The 23,364-nt window shown below is 33.4% G+C and overlaps 1 protein-coding gene across 2 annotated transcripts in view; it reads right to left on the bottom strand.

Annotated features, from left to right (window-relative positions):
* Positions 1 to 23,364, bottom strand: part of PRDM5 (PR/SET domain 5) — a 197,056-nt gene that overhangs the window by 51,991 nt on the left and 121,701 nt on the right. For both annotated transcript variants that reach the window (XM_031943278.1, XM_031943279.1), the window contains 2 exons: positions 8,785 to 8,878; positions 748 to 833 (listed from right to left, as the gene is read on the bottom strand). In XM_031943278.1, coding sequence (XP_031799138.1) covers positions 748 to 833; positions 8,785 to 8,878 — 180 coding nt within the window. The remainder of the gene's footprint in view (positions 1 to 747; positions 834 to 8,784; positions 8,879 to 23,364) is intronic.

The following is a 23,364-nucleotide window of genomic DNA, read 5'->3' as shown; positions in this document are numbered from 1 at the left end:
ATCTACTACTTCTGTTTGACTTCTGGATTAAGGTTCAAAGTCCTTTATTGTCTTTTGACACAAACTATGAATTTTATACTTAGTAATTTCAAATTACATTTTAATATAATTGTAGTATTTCACGAAATGAAGGAATTGTTTAACATGCTTTATAATCAAACAATTTAACTTGTTAATATATAAGTACATCTAAGATTAATAAAAAAAAACCTGGACTCTCACTTGAAAGTCATACTCAATTCTATTTAGGAAAAATGTTTTAGTATTAATATAAAAATGCTAGATTTCAATTTTTTCTTGGAAAGATTCCATTTCTTATCAATTGTTTTAGATATTGTTTTATATAGGTAATGTGTTTTAAATAAAGATGTTTTCTATTGTACATCAAATATTCTGGTCATCTCAGTATACGTGGGTCTATTTTAAATATTTATAGGACATGCATTTCCAATTCATAAATCAATACCATATTGATATACCATGAATATATCATATTGATAAATTGAGGACTGTCTACATGTTTTATATTTGTGAATATGTGTTTATACTATTTTTTGTTGTTTTGTTTTGTTAAAGAAAAGATTTCCTATCTTGGAGATCACGTGTGCTCAAAGGAAATTTCTTTGGCCATATAAAGGAACTGTGTGTGTGTGTGTGTGTGTGTGTGTGTGTGTGTGTGTATTACAAATGAAAAGGCTGAAAACATTTTTAGAAATCCCTATAAATTATGATGACCTCCATTCTTACCCTAGTGTGGGTCCGGATATGCATCTTCAATCCATCATTTTTGCTAAAAGCTTTATCACAGTAATGACACTGGTAAGGACGCTCACCTGCAAGGAAAAGAAATCAGCAAATAGGATGAAGAGGCAAAGACATGTAAGCAGAGTCTTACATGATTTGTCCAGGTTCCAATGATTTCTAATTTTAAGATGAATCATTCTTCTCCACTTTACCATGACTATATTGATAGTCTATAAGGATATATCCTTATGGAAGTTAGTCCTAAATTGGATCTTGAAAACTAAAAATTCACTTTATAGCTTGTAGAAAGATTGGGAGACCATACATAGGAATACAATCCTAGAAATTTTATGTATCATAGTTGAGATTAATTCCTAAATGATGGTACATTTGTTTTATTTTTCATTCTTTTCTGGGAGAATAGATATTCCCATCTCCAATTATTAGTTATTCATCCAAATGGTTTAATGCAGCTTTATTAACCCAAGACCTTCCCCTCCATGTGGCTTTTGTTCCCTTGGTTTCTTTCTGACTCCCATGGATATAATTCAATTAATTCTTCCTATTTACAGTCTTGATAGGATACCAGACTGAATTTGGCCAACCCAGGCCCTCCCTGTAGTTTGACTGAGACCATATATCTTTTTAATGCAATGAAGGTTTGGTGTATCCATAGGGGATGCAAAATTTGAAAGTAGGATTTGGGGAAAGAATATTGAGTTTACATCACTTATCTTTTGCTTAACTTGATAGAAGCTATGTATAGAACTAATAGCTGTATCATTTAGGAAATGAAAAATGACTCATATCTACATTTGAGCTAAATGTTGCTTTTTTTTTTTTCATTTATATTCTGTCATCCAATGGGACTCCATTATAAGTCTAGGATGAATAGGGCAAAAGAAAAAGCTTTATACACATAAACACACACACAGACACACAGACACACACACACACACACACCTTGGAATTTATTTTCTCCCTATGATCAATGGAACTTTGTTTCTCTTCCCACTGATAGCCTAGTGACAATATTGAAACAGTTGAAAAGCTATTTTGAACAAGAGTATATTAAACTATCATCTATTATACTTGGCAAGGAAGTAAAAACATCTTAATATTGTCACTTAAGCAAATTTGTAAAATATCTGTTCTGTTCCAGGCACTATATTAGGCACTGTGGTAATAAAGAAGGGTAAAAGCAATCTCTGATTTCAAGGAGAGCAGTCTAAGGAGGAAGATAACATAGAAATAATACTAATATCTAGATGTTCCATCTCCCATGTACATGTCTTTTAAAAGCTAGATTCCTATATCTAGAATTTTTTGCCCCGCTTTGTGCTTTTTTGAAGTCTTAGCTCAAGCTTCCTCCTAAACAAAGGCTTTCCTAATATCAGAGAAAAGGGGGGGGGGGAAGAAAGAGGAGGAAAAAGAGAAACCAAAACAAAAGGGAAGGGAAAGGAAGAAAAAGGGAAACAAAAAAAGAGAAAAACATCTATATTTTCTTTCATAATTTGTTCACAGATCTTCATACTTTTTCCTCTTCAACTTACTTTATACTTATTTCTCTGTGTACTATAAATATCTTTAGGGTATGGATATCTTAATTTTTGACATTGCAAGTAGATGTTTTTTAAATGTTTATGGAATGAACGGAATTGATAGTATAAACTTATCTATAAAATCCAGTATTCTTCCTATTACTACAAATTGTCTCCAGCTAATCCCAAATGACCTACATGAAGGCTTTAGTTTTCCCCGTCACTCCCATGAAAACAAAATTATTTTTACAAAAAAGAAATATAACAAATGAAAATTTTTGTGATACAAGAAATTATGAGTTTCAGCTGTTTCTTACAGAGCCAAAAGATAACAGCTATTTTTCACATGCAACCTAACCAATTAAACCAGGTTTTTTTTCCTCTAAGACAATAATTTGTTCTTGAATAACCATGTACATAAAGTTACAATTGATGGGGGCGGGGGTGGGGGGGGGAAGAGGGAAGTGTCCAGTGACAGCTGGCATCTGTTAACACTGAAAGTTGGTTGGAACTGTAGGCAAGCAATTAACCTTCTGGCCCACAGTTTTAAAAAAATAGTTTCTCTAATTTCTTTTACAATTTATGAACCATCAACGGAATTCAAGTCACAGTCAGTAGTTTCTTTTTGCTGAATTAACCCCAGTTCCCACTGACCCTAAGAAGCTGTAAACCAATGGGATAAAGCACAGGTGAAGGTGATATACTGTTTAAGCTGACCTATAGAGTACTATCTCTGTCATTGCATACTGGAAACAACAATGATGAATTACAAAACTGCATGCCAGAAAAAGATCTAAACAACTCCCTTCTAAGGCACAGATTTGAGCATCCTCTCTGGTTGTGCCTTCAGTCACCCTGGATCAGTTCTAATTGGAAGAAATGTTTGTGCTTTTTAGACTTTATTTATATTCCAATAAAGCTTATTGGAATAATGTCTTTTTATGCTTCTTGCAATAGGGAGAGAGATGTAAAAAAAAAAAAAAAACCTGAGTTTTAAGAGTCAGCCCATTGGCACATATTTACAGATCATAACATTAGAAGTATTTCTTATACATTGAGAAGGAGGTAGGGATGAAAAAAGGGCTTTCGAGAGATGATTCTAACATGGACATTTTATAATTCTATCAGAGTAATTGTTGTATTTTAAATTATAACTTCTGTTTTTATATCCTCTCCATTTCCCTCTGTGTTGCTCCATTGTCACTCTCTGTACCACTCCTGGAGTCAGTGAAATCTGGGGAAAAAGTCCCTAGTTCCTTTCCCTAGACAATAAAAACCCACTTTGGAAGCACAAAAAATGTATTGCCCATCTGGAAATGGTGAGCTGGAAAACTCCATATGGGCTAGAAAAAGAATGAGCTCCACTGTCTACCCTACCAGAACCATACACCCTGAAAAAGAACTAAGGCAGGAATGATAGCAGAGGCAAATAGAGCCCCAACCCCAGCTGATTAATTATGGCTTCTGACAAAGGAATTCCTATGAAGAAAACACACATTTAAAAGGATGTAGGTATACAAATATAAAATTAAATAAATTTATCTGGCTGAAAGTCAATGCTATTCAGGCTAATTCTGTAGCTTGAATCCTTATAGGAATGATACACATAAAATAAAACTCTGAACTGCTCCAAAATCCTATTATGTAATACTAAATCTGCATAGCAATGTCTCTTAAGAAGACTGTTGGTCATGAGATTCAAAAGATTGGGTGATCAGTCTGGAGAAATTTTAATTTACTTGTGGAATAAAAGGAATTCATATAACAAAATATAACTTCTTCTTAGACGAGATGCCAGGAACTAGAAATGTGGAATGTGGTCTACATATTCACTTTAAAGATGTGGGAGGGTATTGTATTTATGGATGTTAGGGAAAAAAAATCAATGTACTGAGCAGGTTAGTCTGATGATTGTTGGTAAAAATGACATAGTAGCAATCTGCTGGAGAAGATGGAGGAGATAGGATTACACGTGCTATATAGGATTTGATCTTCATAATAAGAGAAAATACTTTTTTTTTATAAAGATTGGAATAAGGTTGAATTAGCATGGAGATGATGTAAAGATTTCATGTGATAAGGAGAGGAGCTACTCCTTTTGGTAATATGCAAGAAAGGGTAAAAGTATAGTATGGCAGGACTTTCTTTTCAAGGGATAAGCAGACAGAATAAGGAAACAGTGGATTCAGAAGGAGAGGGGAATATAGAATGAAATTGATTCACTAATGGATTGTTATTGGAAAATAAGTAAAATTTGATCCCAGCACAGATGATACCCTAGGAAAGTTCTGAAGAATTGACAGTTTGGAGTTATAGTTATGATATGAATTGGAAGAATAGGTCATGGGAGTGAAATCCATTAGCCAATTAGATTAGGATATTAGAGTTAAGGTAAACATGCCTGGCAAAGTCTTCTATGGTGAAAATGACTTGGAGGAAGAAATGTTGTCTCAGGCATTCAACTCATTTAGAAAGGAAGAAGAATGTTTTATGGGTTGGTAGCTAATAGCCAATAACAGAATTGAGTAACATGGAATAAACCTTAAAAGAAGAAAGTTAACTGAGTCTGGAAGTGATAATAGGAATTAAAGAGTATCTACCTTTTTACCACTGAGACCAGAGAAAGTGAAGTCAGTTCTGATAAAGATGACCAAGGATGTGGTGTCATTTGGCTAGGATGGGCAAGTCTTAGTGAGAGGCAGAAGATGAAAGGAACATTAAAGGAAGAGGTCTGAATTGAGGGAAGTTTATTAATTGCAAAATGGGATTTCCAGGGGGCACATTGAAATGGGAAACAAATAAGATATGAAAGATGGAGGAGGAAGGGGGAACTGAGGGCAATAGAAATTATTGAGAGGACAGCAGGGGTTGGAGAAAGATTTTCTTTTTGACATTCAGGAACTGAGGATCACAGGAATTATTATGAATTTGAAAGATGACATTTACCGTCAGACTCAGTTGATGTGCTAATTAATTTTACTGAATTGCTCCCTCTCTGCCTGTCTCTATCTCTCTCTCATTCTCTCATTTCTCTCTTAGAAGGTAATAATTTTATTAAAACAATATTTACTAAGTAGTTTCTAGATCTTTTCCAATTGCATTTCCTAATAAACACTTAATTGTTTAGAAAGTTATTGTTTCTTTGCTACTAAACAAGTTTGCCTGCATTGATAAATTGTGGCTATTTTGGTAGAGCCAGAGGAAGCATCCTAGATGGTCAGTCCCCAGATAATGACCTGTGTTTCCTTTCAACTCTACTGTTCCTTCTTAATTATCTGCCCTAACTTACTGGACTCATATTATTTAACTTTGGCTAGACATCCCAAAAATAAAAACAAAAAAGGAATTTTTAAAAACAATTATTGCTAAGAACTCACTGTTTGACAAAAATTGCTGGGAAAATTGGAAACTAGTATGGCAGAAACTAGGCATTGACCCACATTTAACACCATATCCCAAGATAAGGTCAAAATGGGTCCATGACCTAGGCATAAAGAATGAGATTATAAATAAATCAGAGGAACATAGGATAGTTTACCTCTCAGACCTGTGGAAGAGGAAGGAATTTATGACCAAAGAAGAACCAGAGATCACTACTGATCACAAAATAGAAAATTTTGATTATATTAAATTGAAAAGGTTTTGTATAAACAAAAGCAGACAAGAGAAGGAAAGCAATAAACTGAGAAAACATTTTTACAGTCAAAACATTTTTACAGGCCTTCTGATAAAGGCCTCATTTCCAAAATATATAGAGAATTGACTCAAATTTATAAGAAATCAAGCCATTCTCCAATTGATAAATGGTCAAAGGATATGAACAGACAATTCTCAGATGAAGAAATTGAAACTATTTCTAGCCATATGAAAAGATGCTCCAAGTCATTATTAATCAGAGAAATGCAAATTAAGACAACTCTGAGATACCACTACACACCTGTCAGATTGGCAAGGATGACAGGGAAAGATAATGCAGAATGTTGGAGGGGATATGGGAAAACTGGGACACTGATACATTGTTGGTGGAATTATGAATACATCCAGCCATTGTGGAGAGTGATTTGGAACTATGCTCAAAAAGTTATCAAACTGTGCATACCCTTTGATCCAGCAGTGTTTCTACTTGGGTTACATCCCAAAGAGATCCTAAAGGAGGGTAAGGGATCCACATGTGCAAGAATGTTTGTGGCAGCCCTCTTTGTAGTGACTAGAAACTGGAAACTGAGTGGATGCCCATCAATTGGAGAATGGCTGAATAAATTATGGTATATGAAAATTGTGGAATATTATTGTTTAGTAAGAAATGACCAACAGGATGATTTCAGAAAGGCCTGGAGAGACTTACATGAACTGATGCTGAGTGAAAGGAACAGGACCAGGAGATCATTATACACTTCAACAACAATAATATATGATGATCAATTCTGATGGACATGGCCCTCTTCAGCAATGAGATGAACCAAATCAGTTCCAATAGAGCATAAATGAATTGAACCAGCTACACCCAGGGAAAGAACTCTGGGAGATGACTATAAACCATCACATAGAATTCCCAATCCCTATATTATTGTCCACCGTATTTTTGATTTCCTTCACACGCTAATTGTACACTATTTTAAAGTCCAATTCTTTTTGTATAGCAAAATAACTGTTTGGACATGTATACTTATATAGTATTTAATTTATACTTTAACATATTTAACATGTATTGGTCAACCTGCCATCTGGGGGAGGGGTGTGGGGAAAGAGGAGAAAAATTGGAACAAAAGGTTTGGCAATTGTCGATGCTGTAAAATTACCCATGCATATAACTTGTAAATAAAAAGCTATAATAAAAAAAAGAAAAGAAAAGAAAAGAAAAACAATCATTGCACTTAGAATCACAGAATCCACAGTTAAATCTTGTCTCTGTCACTAGCAGTGTGACACTAAATAAGTCCCTTCACCTCACTAGATTTCAATTTCCTCTTATATAAAATTAAATATTTGCACTAGATATGTCTAAATCCCCTCAAGCTACAAACAATATGATTCTGTAATATTTCATTGCAAAGAGAGCTGGGTTCCTTTGTGCATTTTTCCATTACTTTAATGGTTGACACATGAATTGTTTGGCCTCTCTTGACTAAAGCATATCTCAGAAAATCTTGCACCTCTTGGTACATTTGATCAATTAGCTTTGTGTTACTGTATTTGAGGCATCTAAAACATTGAAATACTTATATCAAACCTTGATAAATATGACTATCAGAATTCTTTTTTTTCTTTTTTTTCCTAGTCAATATTTCCAAAGGATCTTTTGAGTAGTGTCTGGCACATAGTCAGTAGACATATCAGTGCTATGGACATTTCTAGCAAAGTCAACTCTGCAATGTCCCTGGTTCTCTTCAAAAAATGAGGGACAAACACTCTTCTTGAATCTCAGTCAGATCTGCACCAGGTTCTTAATCTTTTCTCTGTCATAGCATACTTTGTCAACGTGCTGAAACTTAAAGCCTTTCTGAGAATAATGTTTTTAAATGAACAAGACAAAATAGAAGTGATTAAAAAGGTATCAGATGATATATAAAAAGTTATCTACACACAGACATATATATATATGTGTGTGTATGTATGTATATGTGTGTATATGTGTGTGATTGCATATTGTATATGTCATAGGTGCTAAACTGAGAAATCCCTGGTCTAGATGAAATAAGTACCAATGATTGTTATTTACAGGAATCATAAAGGAGGGTGTATAAAACGTAAATTAAAATTTTTCATTCATTTATTTACTCAATAAGTATTTGAATATGTACTATGCACAATATGTTGTGCTGAGAACTGCAGAGGGTAACAAGTGACAATTTTTGTGGCCAATGAGTTTATAATCCAGCAGAGATTATATATTAAAAGTCTAACTCTGATATCATTTTTTCCCTCTCCTCTGTCTCTGCCAAGAAGGAAAAGATCTTTCCCTGATGACATTTTGGTTAACACTGCCTACACCATCTCTCTTCATTTCTTTCAGGCACATGCCTTTCTCCCCTGGACACAGTTTATGTTGCTTCTATTTTTCTCTACTCAATGGCTACAACAGGACTTTGATTCAGTCCGTTGATACTTCATAGAAGTTTGTTGGAATAAATCAACCATGGCAGCTGTCATGTACACAAATAACTACAACACAGAGAAATCCTGTCCACCTACTTTTATCCCAATTTTATCTACATAAATAAGAAATATAATAAAGTCATAGGAGAAATTTTAAATTCTGCTATTACAAAGTGGCATCAAATATTCTTGGATTGCATGTTTTAATGGGTTTAGAGACAGTTATATAGCAAGTTTTGGCAGAAGAAAGAACAGAATCATTCTTTGATTTTTTTTTCAGAGCTTAAAACTTAAAAATTTCATGTAACCTGCAGAACATAAAAGGAATATGATGCTATGTTTTCGCCACAAAGCACCTTAGCTTTATATCGGTTTTATTTTGTATTAACACATATTAACAGACCTGTATGACTTCGAATGTGTACTCTCAATGTTCCATTGCTTGCAAATTTCTGTCCACAATATGGACATATCTTCTCCTTTTCTCCTGTGTGTGTCTATGTAGAAGGAATAAAACAGACAGAGAGATTTAGAATAACTCCAAAGAATTAAAAATGTTTAGGTATATCTCATCATGACTATTTATTTACTTTCCAATATTATATTCTCTTGAATTGATAAAACTTCTGAGACATAAATGGTACCATTATAAACCAATTAAATGAGCAAAGAATGAAGAAAAATTTGGAGCTAAAATAGCATTTCTTTTAAAAAAAGAATTTTTTCCCACAAACAAATAAAATGTAACTAAAATTTAAAAAAGAAAAGAACTGGAAGGACAGATATTTTCACCAAGCTTTTCTGATTTTAAAACATATAATTAATTTGAAAATAGAAGAATAAGAACCATTCCTTAATTGATAAATGGTTATAAGATATTAACAGAAAAGTTTCTTCTTTTACCTTTTTATTTTCAAATTACATGCATAGCTTCAACATTCACCCTTGCAAAACCTTGTATTCCAACTTTTTCTCCCTCTCTTCCACCCCCTCACTTAGACAGCAAGTAATCCAATATAAGTAAAACATATGCAAATCTTCAATATATATTTCATAATTATTCTGTACAAAAAGAAATCAGATCAAAAAGAGAAAAAACTGAAATAATATAAAAAGCAAGCAAGCAACAATAAAAAAAAGGTGAAAATACTATGTTTTGATCCATATTCAGTCCCCATAGTCCTCCTTCTGGTTGCAGATGGCTCTCTACATCACAAGTCTATTAGAATTGGCCTGAATCACCTCATTTTTTAAAAGAACCATGTTCATCAGAACTAATCATCACATAATCTTGTTGTTGTGTATAATGTTCTCTTGGTTCCACTCACTTCATTATTCACATAAGTCTCTTTTATGTAACAACATTCCGTATCATTCATATACCACAATTTATTCAGCCATTCTCCAACTGATAGCCATCCACTCAATTTCCAGTTCCTTGCCAGTACAAAAAGGGCTGCTACAAACACTTTTGTACATGATCTTTTTGGGATTCAGTACCAGTAGAGAAGCTGCTGGATCAAAAGGTATGCACAGTTTGATAGCCCATGGGGCATAGTTTCATATTGCTCTCCTCAATGATTGGATTTGTTCACAAATGCACCAATAATGTCTTAGTATCCCAGTTTTCCCACATTCCCTCCAACATTCAGTATTATATTTTTCTGTCATCTCAGCCAATCTGAGATATATAGTGGTACCTCAGAATTACTTTAATTTGCATACTTCTTTCTGATCAATAGTCAGAGCATTTTTTCATATAATTAGAAATAATTTTAATTTCTTCATCTGAAAATTGTCTTGAACAGAAACTTTTCAAAGGAAGAAGTTCAAATTATATCCATATAAAAATTATTCCTAAATCACTAATATTAATGAAATGTAAATTAAAGTACTCCTGAACCCCTACCCACTAAAATGACAAAGTTAATGAAACAGAAAAATAACAAATATTGGATGGACTGTTATATGTGTGTGCACGGGGTGGGGGAGCAGTGAACATAACAACACCCTCTTGCTATAGATTTAAACTGGTCCAATTATTCTGGAAAGGAATTTGGAACTATGAACCCAAAGTTACTAAACTACACCTACTTTTTGCCACAGAAAGATTTTCAATTATTCAGTGAGTTTGGAATGTGACTGAAATTTATTTGAGCAAACTACAGTTTACTTCATTAGTCTTATTTGAAGGTCCCATATGTATAGTTTGCTACATACATCAATTCTAAATTTTAAAAAAAAAGATGCTAATTGCTCTAAGACTTTATTTACTATTTTTGTGATTTTCCTAAGCAAAAAACCTCTCCCTGACCATCATTCTCCTACATGTTATTTTCCCATATTAAAATATATCTGCCTTGAGAACATGACCTGGTATGCTTTTTAAAATTTCTATCCCCAGAATATAGCACAGTTCCTGGAAAACAGTAAGGGATATAGAATGGAACTGTATCTATATTTTCATTGCTATAGGGAACTCTGTGGTGTAGAAACATCTTCCACTTCTTATTCATTCAGATAAATGTCTTTGCAACTTACAGTTTTAGAGAGTTTCTGAAAGCACAAAAAGGTTGAGTGACTTGTCAAGTCAACTTGCCAAGTGACTAATAGCCAGTATGTGTCATAAATAGTACTCAAACCCAGCTCTTTCTGGATTCGACCAACTTTCTGTTCACTACATTGCCCTGTGTTATTGGGTTGTATCTTAACATGAAATTTATATTTACAGCAAGTTCCCATACTAAAAAATAAAAAGTATGCTTCAGAATCACAGAAATATAAATTGAGAATCAAGAGTTGAAATTTCTTTTGACAACATGCCTCTTGTTCAAAGATACATTAATCAGGGATTTAAGATAAAGGAATTCTAGTTATTTGTTTAGACAAGATTAGCTTTTTGAATTCCCAGGGAGTGAAGTTGTTGGTTAGGAAAAACTAATTTCTCTTTATCTGACACAAGCACTAATAGGAACCAAATTCAACCTCATTAATCCCTAGTCCTTTGTATACTCTGTAGCTACTTCTCAGATTGCCCCAGAAAAGTTTGTACTGGGTCATGACATTAATTCATTTAAGTCACAAATCAGAGCCAGTAGGATCTTGATTTCTGGTTTTCTGGGCAAGTAGTGGTTTCCAAAGAATGATTCTTAAACTCCAAGGGAGACCTTTACAGGGGGTCAACAAGGCCTGAACTACTTTCATAACACTACTAAGACATAATTTTCTTATTAAAATGTCTCCCCTTTTTCCAGCAGGAGGCTAGGCTTTCTTATACTTCAATTACAAAAAATCACAAAGATTGAATGCAGAAACAGACATGAAAATCTAGCTGCTTCTATTAAGCCAGACATTAAAGAGATTTTTGAAAAATACATAAAACAATGCCACTCTTACATATTTTTTTTAGTAGAGCATTTTAATGTTATTTATCTTGATCTATAATAGATTTATTATCATTATTTTAAATAAATTGATAAAAATTTCTAAAACTATCCATTTCAATTTCTAATAAAGCAAATATTGATAGGTATTACCTACATGGACAAAAAACTTTTTGAGGTTCTCATAATTTTTAAAGTATAAAGGGATCCTGAGACCAAAAAGGTTGAGATCTAAGGTCTTATGGGAAAACTCAGCTGTCTCCATGACTGTAGCCCCCAAAAGGGCAACTTTGTGTCCTCTCTCAAATCCTTCAAACTCTTAAGAGAAAGGGAAATGTAGATGAAAGTGAATTCTACTTGGTATCAAGTAAAGGCAAAATAATCATAGTTGGCTGAAATATTTTGTTGGATCCTTAAATAAAGGATTTTAAGGAGTTTCAGTTTGACATATACAAAGAGGCTAAAAGCAAGAGATTTATATATAATCATTAATACAATGAAGTCTCTTAAATCACAGACTTTACAAAGATCCATTTGGTTCTTTGTATGGCATTTTTTCAGCATTTAAAAAAAATAAATCCCAAATCTTTAAAGTAAATATATTACATTTTCTTCACTTCTCAACACAAAGCCTATTTCCTTTCTCCCCAACACTTTAATAGTATTTTTCCTAATTACATGTAAAGATAGTTTTCAATGTTCATTTTTGTAAAATTTTGAGTTCCAAATTTTTCTCTAGCCTTCCTTTTCCTCTTCCCTCCTTAAGACAGGAAGACATCTTATATAGGTATACATCTACAATCATATTGATCATATTTGCATATTAGTCATATTATGAAGAAAAATCAGAACAATGGGGGGAAAGCATGAAAGCAAGAAAAAAAAGTGAAAATAGTATGCTTCAATCTACATTGAGATCCCATAGTTCTTTATCTAGATGTGGATAGATTTCTATCCTAAGTCTTTTGTGACTGTCTTAGATTTCTGTATTGCTGAAAAGGGGATAAGTCATCATAACTAACCACCACACAATGTGGCTGTTACTGGTTATTCTACTGGTTCTGCTCATTTTACTTAGCATCAGTTCAGTTAATTCTTCCCAGGTTTTGCTGAACCCATTATTTCTTATAGAACAATAGTATTCCATTACATTCATAAACCATAACCTGTTAGACATTCCCCAATTGATAGGCATCCCCTCAACTTCCAAATTTTTTGCCACTACAAAAAGACCTGCTTTATTTTTTTAATATGTCATCTTTTCCATTTTTTATGATCTCTTTGAGATACAGATCTAGCAGTGATATATATAAAGCACTTAATGTCATGAATATACTCATCTCTAAATTATATACTCATTTCAATCTTATCTTGATACAGGATGTGAAATGTTGGTCTATGTCAGTTTCATCTGTAACTTTTCTAGTTTTTCCAGAAATTTTTATCAAATAGTAAGATCTTTTTCAAGACACTAGAATGTTTTATCAAACAATAGGTTACTATATTCAATGATTACTTTGTCTTATATATCGAATCAATATTATTTCTTAGCCGGTACCAAATAGTTTTGAGAGTGCTATTTTATAATATAGTTTTAGATCTGGTGCAGATAGGCCACCTTTTCTGCATTTTCCCCCCATTAATTCCCTTGATGTTCTTGATCTTTTGTTCTCCAGATAAATTTTATCATTATTTTCTAGCTCTATTAAATAAATATTTTGTAGTTTGATTTGTATGGAACTGAATGAATGAGTAAATTAATTCAAATAGAATTGTCATTTTTATTATATTAGCTCAACCTACAAATGAGCATTTGTTGTATTTCCAATTGTTTATATAATTGTATATCCAATGTTTATATATATAAAGTATATATACTTTATTAGTGTAAAAAGTATTTTTATTTGTATTCATATAATCCCTGTGTTAATGTTGGTAGGTAAACTTCCAGATATTTTATGTTGCCTATATTTATTTTAGTTAGAATTTCTCTATCTTTTCCTGCTAGGCTCTGTGGGTGATATATAAAAATGCTGATAATTTATGTGGGTTTATCTAATATCCTGAAACTTTGCAAAAGTTGTTCATTGTTTTCAGGTAATTTTTTAGTTGATCTTTTATGATTTTCTAAGTATACCATCATATCATCTGTAAAAAATGATAATTTTGTTTACTTGCTGTCTATTTTAATTCCTTTTGTTTCTTTTATCACTAAGGTTAACATTTCTAGTACAATATTGAATAATAGTTGTGATAATGTATATCTTTTTTTTTCATTCTTGATCTTACTGGAAATCTTCTAGCTTATTCCCATTACATATGATACTTGTTGATGGTTTTAGATTGATGCCTTTTATCATTTTAAGGATAATTCCATTCATTCCTATTCTCTCTAGTGTTTTTCATAGGAATGGGTACTTTACTTTTTTGAAAGCTTTTTCTGCATCTATTCAGATAATCATATGATTTCTGTTAGTTTTGTTGTTGATGTGGTCAATTATGCCATCAGTTTTCCTAACATTGAACTAATTCTGCATTTCTGTCATAAATCCTTCTTGGTCATAGTGTATTATCCTGTAATCTCTTTGATAATATTTTATTTAAAAATTTTGCATCAGTATTCATTAGGTTTTTTTCTCTAGGATCTTCCTGATTTCAGTATCAACATTATATTTTTGTCATAAAAAGAATTTGGTAGGATCCTTTTTCACCTATTTTTTCCAAGTAATTTACGTAGTATCGGGAGTCAAGGTGTTTTAAATATTTAATAGAATTCATTTGGAAATGTTTTCTGGTCCTGGAATTTTTTTTTTCCTTAGAGAGGTCATTAGTAGCTTTCTCAATTTTTTTTTTTTCTAAAGTGGGATCATATAAGGATTTTATTTTATCTTCTATTAATCTTAGCAATTCATAATTTTTTTGCAAATATTCATCCATTTCGCTTAGATTATCAGATTTATTGGCATACAGTTGGGCAAAGAAGTTGCTAATTATTACTTTAATTTATCTTCATTGATAGTGAATTCATCCTTTTCATTTTTGATACTGGCGATTTAGATTTTGTCTTTCTTTTTTTAAATCAAATTAATAAAATGTTTTTCTATTTTATTTTGTTTAAATAAAACCAGCTCTTATTTTTATTTATTAGTTCAATAATTTTCTTATTTTCAGTTTTATAAATCTCCCTTTGATTTTCAGAATTTCTAAATTCATAATTAGTTGGCGATTTTTAGTTGATTCTTTTTCTAGCTTTTTAGTTGCATGTCCACTTCATTAATCTCCACTTTCTCCAATTCATTCACGAAAGCATGGGAAAATGTAAAATTTCTCCAAATAGCTGCTTTGGCTGTATCCCATAAATTTTGGCATATTGTCTTACTGTCATTTTATTTGACAAAATTATTGATTATTTCTTTGATTTGTTGTTTGAGACACTCATTCTTTAGGATTAGACTAGTTTACAATTAATTTTTAGTCTAGCTTTCTATGGCTCTTTATTGCATATAATTTATATTGCATTATGATTTGAAAAGGAGGAATTTAATAGTTGTCTTTCTGCATCTTTTGGAAAGGTTTTTATGCCTTAATGCATGGTCAATTTCTAAGTGCCAGATACTGCTGAGAAAAAAGCATATTCCTTTTTATCTTCATTCATATATATATCTATTTAAGTTTTCTAAAATTCTATTCACTTCCTTAATTTCTACATTATTTATTTTACAGTTAGATTTATTCAGTCTTTTATTGTGGCTGTTAAGTCCTGTAAAATTTTAATTGTAGCTCCAGCATATTTCAATTGTTTTTTTTTTTTCTTGTTTCTTGCAATTTTTTTTTTTTGATCTAGATGATTCAAAATTTGGCAATAATGTGCCTATGTGTTTTACCCAAAGGATCTCACTAAAATTATTTTTCTACTTTGAAGTCTATTTTTACTTTACTCTTATGTTCTATCACTCTAAGACAATTTTCTTGAATTATCTCCTGCATTATTGTGTCAAGATCCTTTTTTTTTTTTTTTATGGTCACAACTTTCAGACAATCTAGCTATTCTTAAATTTTCTGTTCTTGCTCTGTTCTCCAGATCTGTCATTTTTCTTATGAGATGTTTCACATTCTGTTTTATTTTTTTCATTCTTTATAATGTGTTTTCTTTTTTCTTGGTCTCTCATAGCTTCACTGGCTTCTCCTTGTCCAATTCTAATTTTCAAAGAATTATTTTCATCTTTGAGACTATCTCCTTTTCTAATTGATTATCTTTTTTTTTTCATAATCTTGTATTTTTGTTGTTGTTGTTGTTGTTGGTTGTTATTGTTTTGGATGGTTTTAAATTTGTATTTTTTGCTTTTTCCTCAATGTCTCTCATTAGGTTTTTTAATTCGTTGTTGAGTTCTACAAATTCTCTCTGGGCAGAGAGCCATTTCACATTACTTTTTGGGGTAGAAGCTTTTTTTTTAATGCAGTGTCCTCCACTGAAGATGAACCCTAGTCTTCCCCATTCCCATAGTAAGTTTTTATGGTGGAATACTTTCTTCTTTGCTAGGTTTTTTTTTTTGTTTTGTTTTGTTTTGTTTTTTTTAATAAGAGATATCAGTAGAAGCACCTCTAATCCTAGGTTAGGGGATAGAGTGCCTATGGCTTTACCTCAACTCTTCCCTCAGATTAGAAACTCCAAACCAAGAGTTCTACCCTACAGCAAGTGCCCACAGTCAGCATCCCTACCCTGCCTTTGCAGAGTGTGCTAGTTCCTTCTTGCCCAGGACCACATTCCTACAACACAGGTGGCTCTGGTGTTCCCAACCAGTGGAGGTTCCCTCAATCTTCCCAGACTGAGACCCTGACTCTACAAACAATCCAGGATGTGAAAGTTTCTGTGGTTCCTGCTGAGGTTCTATCCACACCTGGCTAGCCCCAGGGCTCCCCACTTGTAAAGCTAACCTGGAAATGTTTGCACTTCACACAGATTAATTCCAGGACCCTGGTCTTTAGCTCTTCTCTGGTCTTTCTTCAGGGATTGTACCAGGAGGACCTCTGTTCTGCCCCAAATATTCTTGATTTTTCATTAGTCTATGATCACCCTGAGGCAAATTTGTTCTATTTGTGGGGAAAATGTGGAGAGCTTGAAATTTACCAATTTACTCCATCTCCCCACAATCCCTCCCATTCTATTTTTTTTTTTTTTTTGCTGAGGCAAGGGGGTCAATTGACTTGCCCAGGATCACACAGCTAGGAAGTACTAAGTGTCTGAGGACAGATTTGAACTCAGGACTCCTAACTTCAGGGTTGGTGCTTGTTCTAATTTTTAGGAAATTATTTTCTTTTTTGTACCTCCTTTTCCATTCAGCAAATTCTATTTTTAAATGAATTGTTTTCTTAGGTGCACTTTTTTCTTATTTGACCAACTTTTTTTTTTTTAAGGAGTTGTTTTCATTAATCAATTTTTGTGTTATCTTTTCCATCTTTTCCAAGCTGTTGACTCTTTTATTCATAATTGTCCTGCTTAACTTTCATTTCTTTCTCTTTATTTCTTCTACCTTACTTGATTTTAAAAATCCTTTTTGAGCCCTAGGAAGGAGATATTTGAATCTTGAGACAAATTCAAATTCTCCTTTGAGGTTTTATATATAACCATTTTGACATCATTGTTCTCTTCTGAGTTTGTATTTTGATCTTTCCTATCACCATAATAGGTTTTTTCTGGTCAGAGCTCTTTTTGTTTTTTTGTTTGGTTTTTACTCATTTTTTAAAAGTTGAGCTCTGCTTCTGACAGGTACTGCCCCAATTTTCTTTAGCTGGAGGTCAGGGGCCTAATCACTGTTTTTTTTTTTTTCTCTCCAGGATCTCAGTGCTTGCAGTTTACCCACTGCACTGTAGTGATCTGGCCTATTTACACCTATGGTATTGGGATTACAGGGTTGGTAATTTGCCTTCTACCCTGTGGCTGAAGGTCTCACAGCTGGCATGCTGTGAAACTGGTCTGCTAAACCAGGACTGAGCAGCCTCAGTTACTTATATGCACCACTGGCTTTCCCAGACATCATCTGTGCTGGGCTGCGCTCCCTTTTATCCAAATGAGACAGACTTTTCCTGAAGTTATCTTATAAATTATATTAAACTGGAAAACTGTTCAACTCCATCTTTTTGGGAATTGTGTCACTCCAGAAGACATTTAGAGGCTTGATATAATGTTGTTGCTAAGGGAAACAGGATAAAGTTAAGGCAATTCCCTGGCTTCTCTCTACTCTTTTGGCTTCACCTCTCAAGACTGAAAGCTTACTTCCAAGAGTCATAAGGATGAAGTTCTGAAAAGTGGGTGTGGTGGGCAGAGAGAAACTGAAGCACTGATAAAATTATTCCAGTGTGGCTGAGTGGGAAGTCACTAGAAAACATCAATGGCATAACAGATAGAATACTTGGAGCCAGGAAGACTGCAGTTCAAATGCTGTCTTGTGATCTTATCAGCCTTTTAACTCTGAATAAAGTCTTCTGAGTGTCAGTTTTCTAACATATAAAAGGCATGGACTACATAGGTTCTCAGACCCCTTTGACCTTGAAAGAAATTATTATTATTAAAAACATTTTTGTGAGAAATATTCAGACTTTCTCTCCTATTTCTTTGTGCACAGCCCAATTTTTGAAGGACATTATCAAGTTTTGCCCAAAATTTACCCCTAGATTATCTTGTTTAGCTGAATTACCACTCATTGTGTTCAACTCAAGCAAGTTTGAGTGGAGGTAGTTTCTTCCTCTAAATTGCTCAAGGCTAGGGGCCTTGGGCAATATAGAAATATTTTCTTTATAGGATAGAGAGAGTTTCTTTGTTCACGAGTTACATTAAAAAAAAATCTGTAACTTGCATTAAAGAGCCTTTTATTAACTTCCTGACTCAGACCAGGTCTTAAGTTTATGGCCCTAATGCCACAGGACCTAAATGTCATTCATCTCTGTCATAATTTTCCTATCTAAAAGATTGAATTCAGGTCAATCTTTAAGAATAGGACTGTATGTTTTACCTCAGTGACTATTTTAAGCCGTTTTCATCTTCTCAGATCTTATGTTGATCACTGCTCTCTTCAATTTTCTGGACAGTATTTATCAACCTTCTCTGTGTTTTTCTGAGCTGGAGCATGATACTGGGCTCTAATATCAGCTATGACCTTGTTCAAGGTCCTGAGTCTTGAGCTTTGGGAGAGTCCACCTCCATAGTTAGCCCAGGGTCTGTAATTTGGATTTATGGAAAAATCACCTCCTCCTCATAGTTCTTCATGACAAGTAGCTCTTCCTTCAAGGTTTGACTCTCTGTTTCCAACTGCAGCCTAGTCACATTGGTGTCATCAATGGCCTTTCAGAGGCCATGAATATCACATTCTATAGACTGTTGAATAGCCAGTTCTACTTAATTCTTAACTCTGAAGTCATCAGCAGCCTGACAGATATTATAAATCTGTAGACAATCTTGGCATTGTCCATTGAGTTGTATAAACCTTCCATTGTTTTAAAATAGTGTTTCCATTCTCTGGGTCAAGGATCCTGCTTATCCCTGGTTTTTCCTTCCAGTTCACAATTTTTGGTTGCCAGGCTCCACATATGTTCCAGATAGGAGGCAAAGTGGTCACTTAAGCCCTGTATGGACTGTTCCTATCATGTCCCTGGACTCCCAATACTCATGGAAGCTTGTGGAGTCGGCCATGGAAATTCAGGAAAAGTGAGAGGTTCAGAAACTGTGATTAATTCCACCTTTGTGAGGATGTAATAATCATGTAGGGTCAGTATGAGTCTAATTTAGAGGTAGGATTTAAAAATAAATATATAAATGAAACTTGTCAGTCAAAGGGGGACATCCTTTCCTCTTTCCATTATCTCCTTTAAAAATAAAATCACAATTTTATGGAGACATAACATTCAAAAATATAGAATTACTCAAATAATAAAAGGATGTTAAGTATATGAATCACTATAGCTGAGAAAACTAAAAATAATGAAACTAACTTTGAAAAGTATATTTTCTCAGCAGCATAATAGTGAATTCTGTAATTAACAGTAGGTTTGGCAGGAAAAAAGGTTTTCTAAGTTTTCATGAAGAGGGGGCACATGTTCAGAAATATAATATAAATAATATTACTGAGAATTCACCAATGTCTTCTGATCAATGACATTGGGTAATTGTGAAGCATACTATTTTTTGCCAGAGAAGAAATAATTCAATTGCAATTGCTTGCACAATGTATGTATAACAGAGGAGTCATACATTTGTTGATTTAAAACTCAGATCTATATTACACAGATTTCTAAAGTCTCCAGTCTGGAGGGGTCCCTGTTGTGTGCTTTATAGAGCCCCCAAATTGGGGTGCCAAAATATACAATGCTTTCTAGAGCCCCCACTCTGGGGTGTCAAAATATACCAGCCGGATTAGATCTCTGGAGGACCTTGGGACCAGCCTCAGTCCTTGGTCTTAGTGGAGGAGTGATGAGGCAAGACTCACATGGATCATCAAATATAGAGTCCATTTATTCCAAATTCTCTCAGCTTTATATACCCTAATAACCTTACATAACCAAAGCAACACTGCACATGCACTAACTATATATATAGTGCATGCGAGACCACATAAACAACTTGCTATTGTATATAGATAACTCTTTTCCACTTAGTATAACTCTGCTTTAATTACAACACAAATTGTCACTGCTCCCTGACTTCTCAGAAAGACGAACCAGACATTGTCAGCAAGTTACCTCTGGGCTGAAGGGTCTTATACCTTACTCAGAGTTACCCCTCTATCTGTGGCTCTCAACAGGTCCCCAAACAGATCACATTATCCAGTTCCCTTATTTTGAAATATAAAAACTCACACTGAAGGCAATTTAGAAAAAAGACAATGACTTTATGATCACTTTATCAACTTAACAACATTGCTATTACTAGTTCCCAGAAGAGGTCAGAAAAAAAGTATTACACAAAATATTCTGCCTCCCTTGCCGCCATCTCTCCTCCTCTCTCTCCCCTTCCATCCTCCCCTCTCTCCTTTGTGTACAATCTTCTTAGACTAAAATAATTTAACCAAATATATTTGAAATCTATGTTATATACACAGACACACACATGTACAGAGAGAGACAGAGATAGACAATTTGTTGGTTAAAATTATCTAAGTTTATATAAGTAGATTTACACAATTGGTTTACTTAAGTTTACTAAGATAATTGCAACCAAAATATTTTTAATTCATATTACATGTATATATACATACATATGGATTTAAAATATTATTGGTATAAAGTGAAATATTATAGATTAAAATTATCTATTTGAATATTTTCTATTTGATCTTTATTGAAAGTATGTTAAAACTCAGTGTGAATAAAGAATGCCTAACCCTGTTATTTGAGACAATAAGAATTTCTGAAAGGTTTCTTCAATTTTTTTTTTAGAAAACTATTGAAAGTGAGTCCAAATATGCAATACATTTTCTCTACCTCATGATTTTTTGCCAATATTTTCAATGAGCTAAATTCTTCACTACTGAGACAAGTTAAATATATGTTTGGTTTCCATTGTCCATCCAACCATAATAATTGTCAGGAAAAGTTCCAAAGAAAAATTCAGAAATATATGTTTCCTACTGCACTTTTAAAGAAAAAGCAATAATGTAGCTGAAGAGGCTATCTTCAGGGATGATGTGCATGCATATGTTGCATCTTCATATTCCTGCCACCTAGGAGGAAGCCTCCACTTTAGTGGAACCTTCATCAATGTTTGCTTCTGGGGAATCAGAGGTCATTTGAAGACACAATTGTAGAGGGTCACAGATAGTGAGGGAACTCTGGGTAAGGTATAAGACTCCAGCCCAGAAGGAACCTGCTGACAATGTCTGGGTTGGCTCCCCATCTGCCCTAAGGGTTCTTAGCTTCTGGACAAGTCACCCTTCCTGAGAAGTCAGAGAGGTGTGACCACTTGTGTTCTACTTACAGTAAGAGGAATTTACATATCAATAGCAGGGTGCTTATAGTTAACACATGAGCAGTGTGCTGTGGTGATGTAATGGTACCATAGTTAACACTTGAGGAGTGTGCTGTGGTGATGTAATCATATTTTAGGGCTGAGAGAACTTGAAATAAATGGACTCCATCTTTAACTATCCTTGTGAGTCTCCTGCCTCCTTCACTCCTCCACTAAGACCAAAGACTTGGACTAGTCCCAAGGTCCTCTAGAGAGATAGTCCAGATGGCCTATTTTGTCACCCCAACTTGGGGGCTCTAGAAAGCATACTACACACAATCCAGTAGCAATTTCTACAACAAGAATTTTTTTGTTTGTTTGTTTCTTTTTTAGGAATAATTTCATTTTCTTTTAAAGTTCGAAGGAAACAAAGTCCATTTAAACATCAACCTGAATTCGAATCTTGCTTGAGTAACTTAATACCTTTCTGATCCTAGATAAGTGATTTCAATTTGGGAACCCTGGTTTCCTTATCTGCAAAATGAGAAAGTCAGGCTAGTTGGTAAGGTCCCTTCCAGATTTAGATACATCATTCTTTGCTCATGAAAATTTAATTAGAAATTGAAAAAGAATCTCATTTTAGAAAAAAATTATTGATAATAAGGAAAAGCAACACATTAGAATCAAGTAGTCATGGATCAAGTTGGACTCTGAAATTTACTGGCTGAGCAATCCTAAGGCATTTAACCCCCAATGAGTCCTGGAATCTTCCTAAGACTATAATAACTTATTCTATATCTAGATACTCTACATTCCTGGATATAGTTTCCATAACAAAAGTTCCTATTATCAATAGAATCACATGTATGTGTTCCCTAACTGCCCCCCCACACACACACACACATTCATAAAGAGGGAAGCAAAAACTAATTTAGTTGTATAACAATATTTTTAAATTATAAAACTAATCTACCATAAATTTTTAATTTTAAATGTACTTCATATTTATAGCTAAAACATAAAACAAAATAAGTTATTTTGCTAAAATATTTAAACTATTAAATATGTATGTGTAGCCACTTAGACATTTAAAATTTTCAGAATAAACTTTTTTCTCCTCAGTAAATAATACTTAAATAGGTACTCCTTGAGGTGTTTGCTGACCATTCAGGTAGTATAGTAGATGGACTATTTATCTGAGAGTCAGGAATCCTTTTCTAATCTTGGAATTTGAGGCTGCTTCAGAAACATATTAATTGGTACTGAGTAAGTCACTGAACTTCTGTCTTCTACCTCAGTTTCTTTATCCAAAAAGATGGAGATGGTCATATCATCCACCTCATAGAATTATTATGAAGGTTAGATGACTTAATGAAATAAAAATAATTCATATATTTTAATTGCAAAGGACTTTGTAAAACTTAAAATCACTATAAGCACTAATTAATAGCGCAGTTTTATGCGCTGAGGCTCCTGGAACACTCTTGTTAGTTGTTATTAAAAATGATATAAAAAAAACAAATACATCCCTGAATATACACAATTGTATCAATAACTTCACAAGTATTCACTTGAATTAGAAAATTTGGCAAACAATGTAACCAAGTCAAATTTCTTTGTATAATATTGTTGCAAAATTCACTGCAAAATGTTGTTTAATTAA

The sequence above is a fragment of the Sarcophilus harrisii genome, chromosome 6 (genome assembly GCF_902635505.1).
Source record: "Sarcophilus harrisii chromosome 6, mSarHar1.11, whole genome shotgun sequence".
Lineage (NCBI taxonomy): Eukaryota > Metazoa > Chordata > Mammalia > Dasyuromorphia > Dasyuridae > Sarcophilus > Sarcophilus harrisii.
Note: the sequence above shows the minus strand (reverse complement) of the source record. Positions and strands in the feature narration are given on the sequence as shown.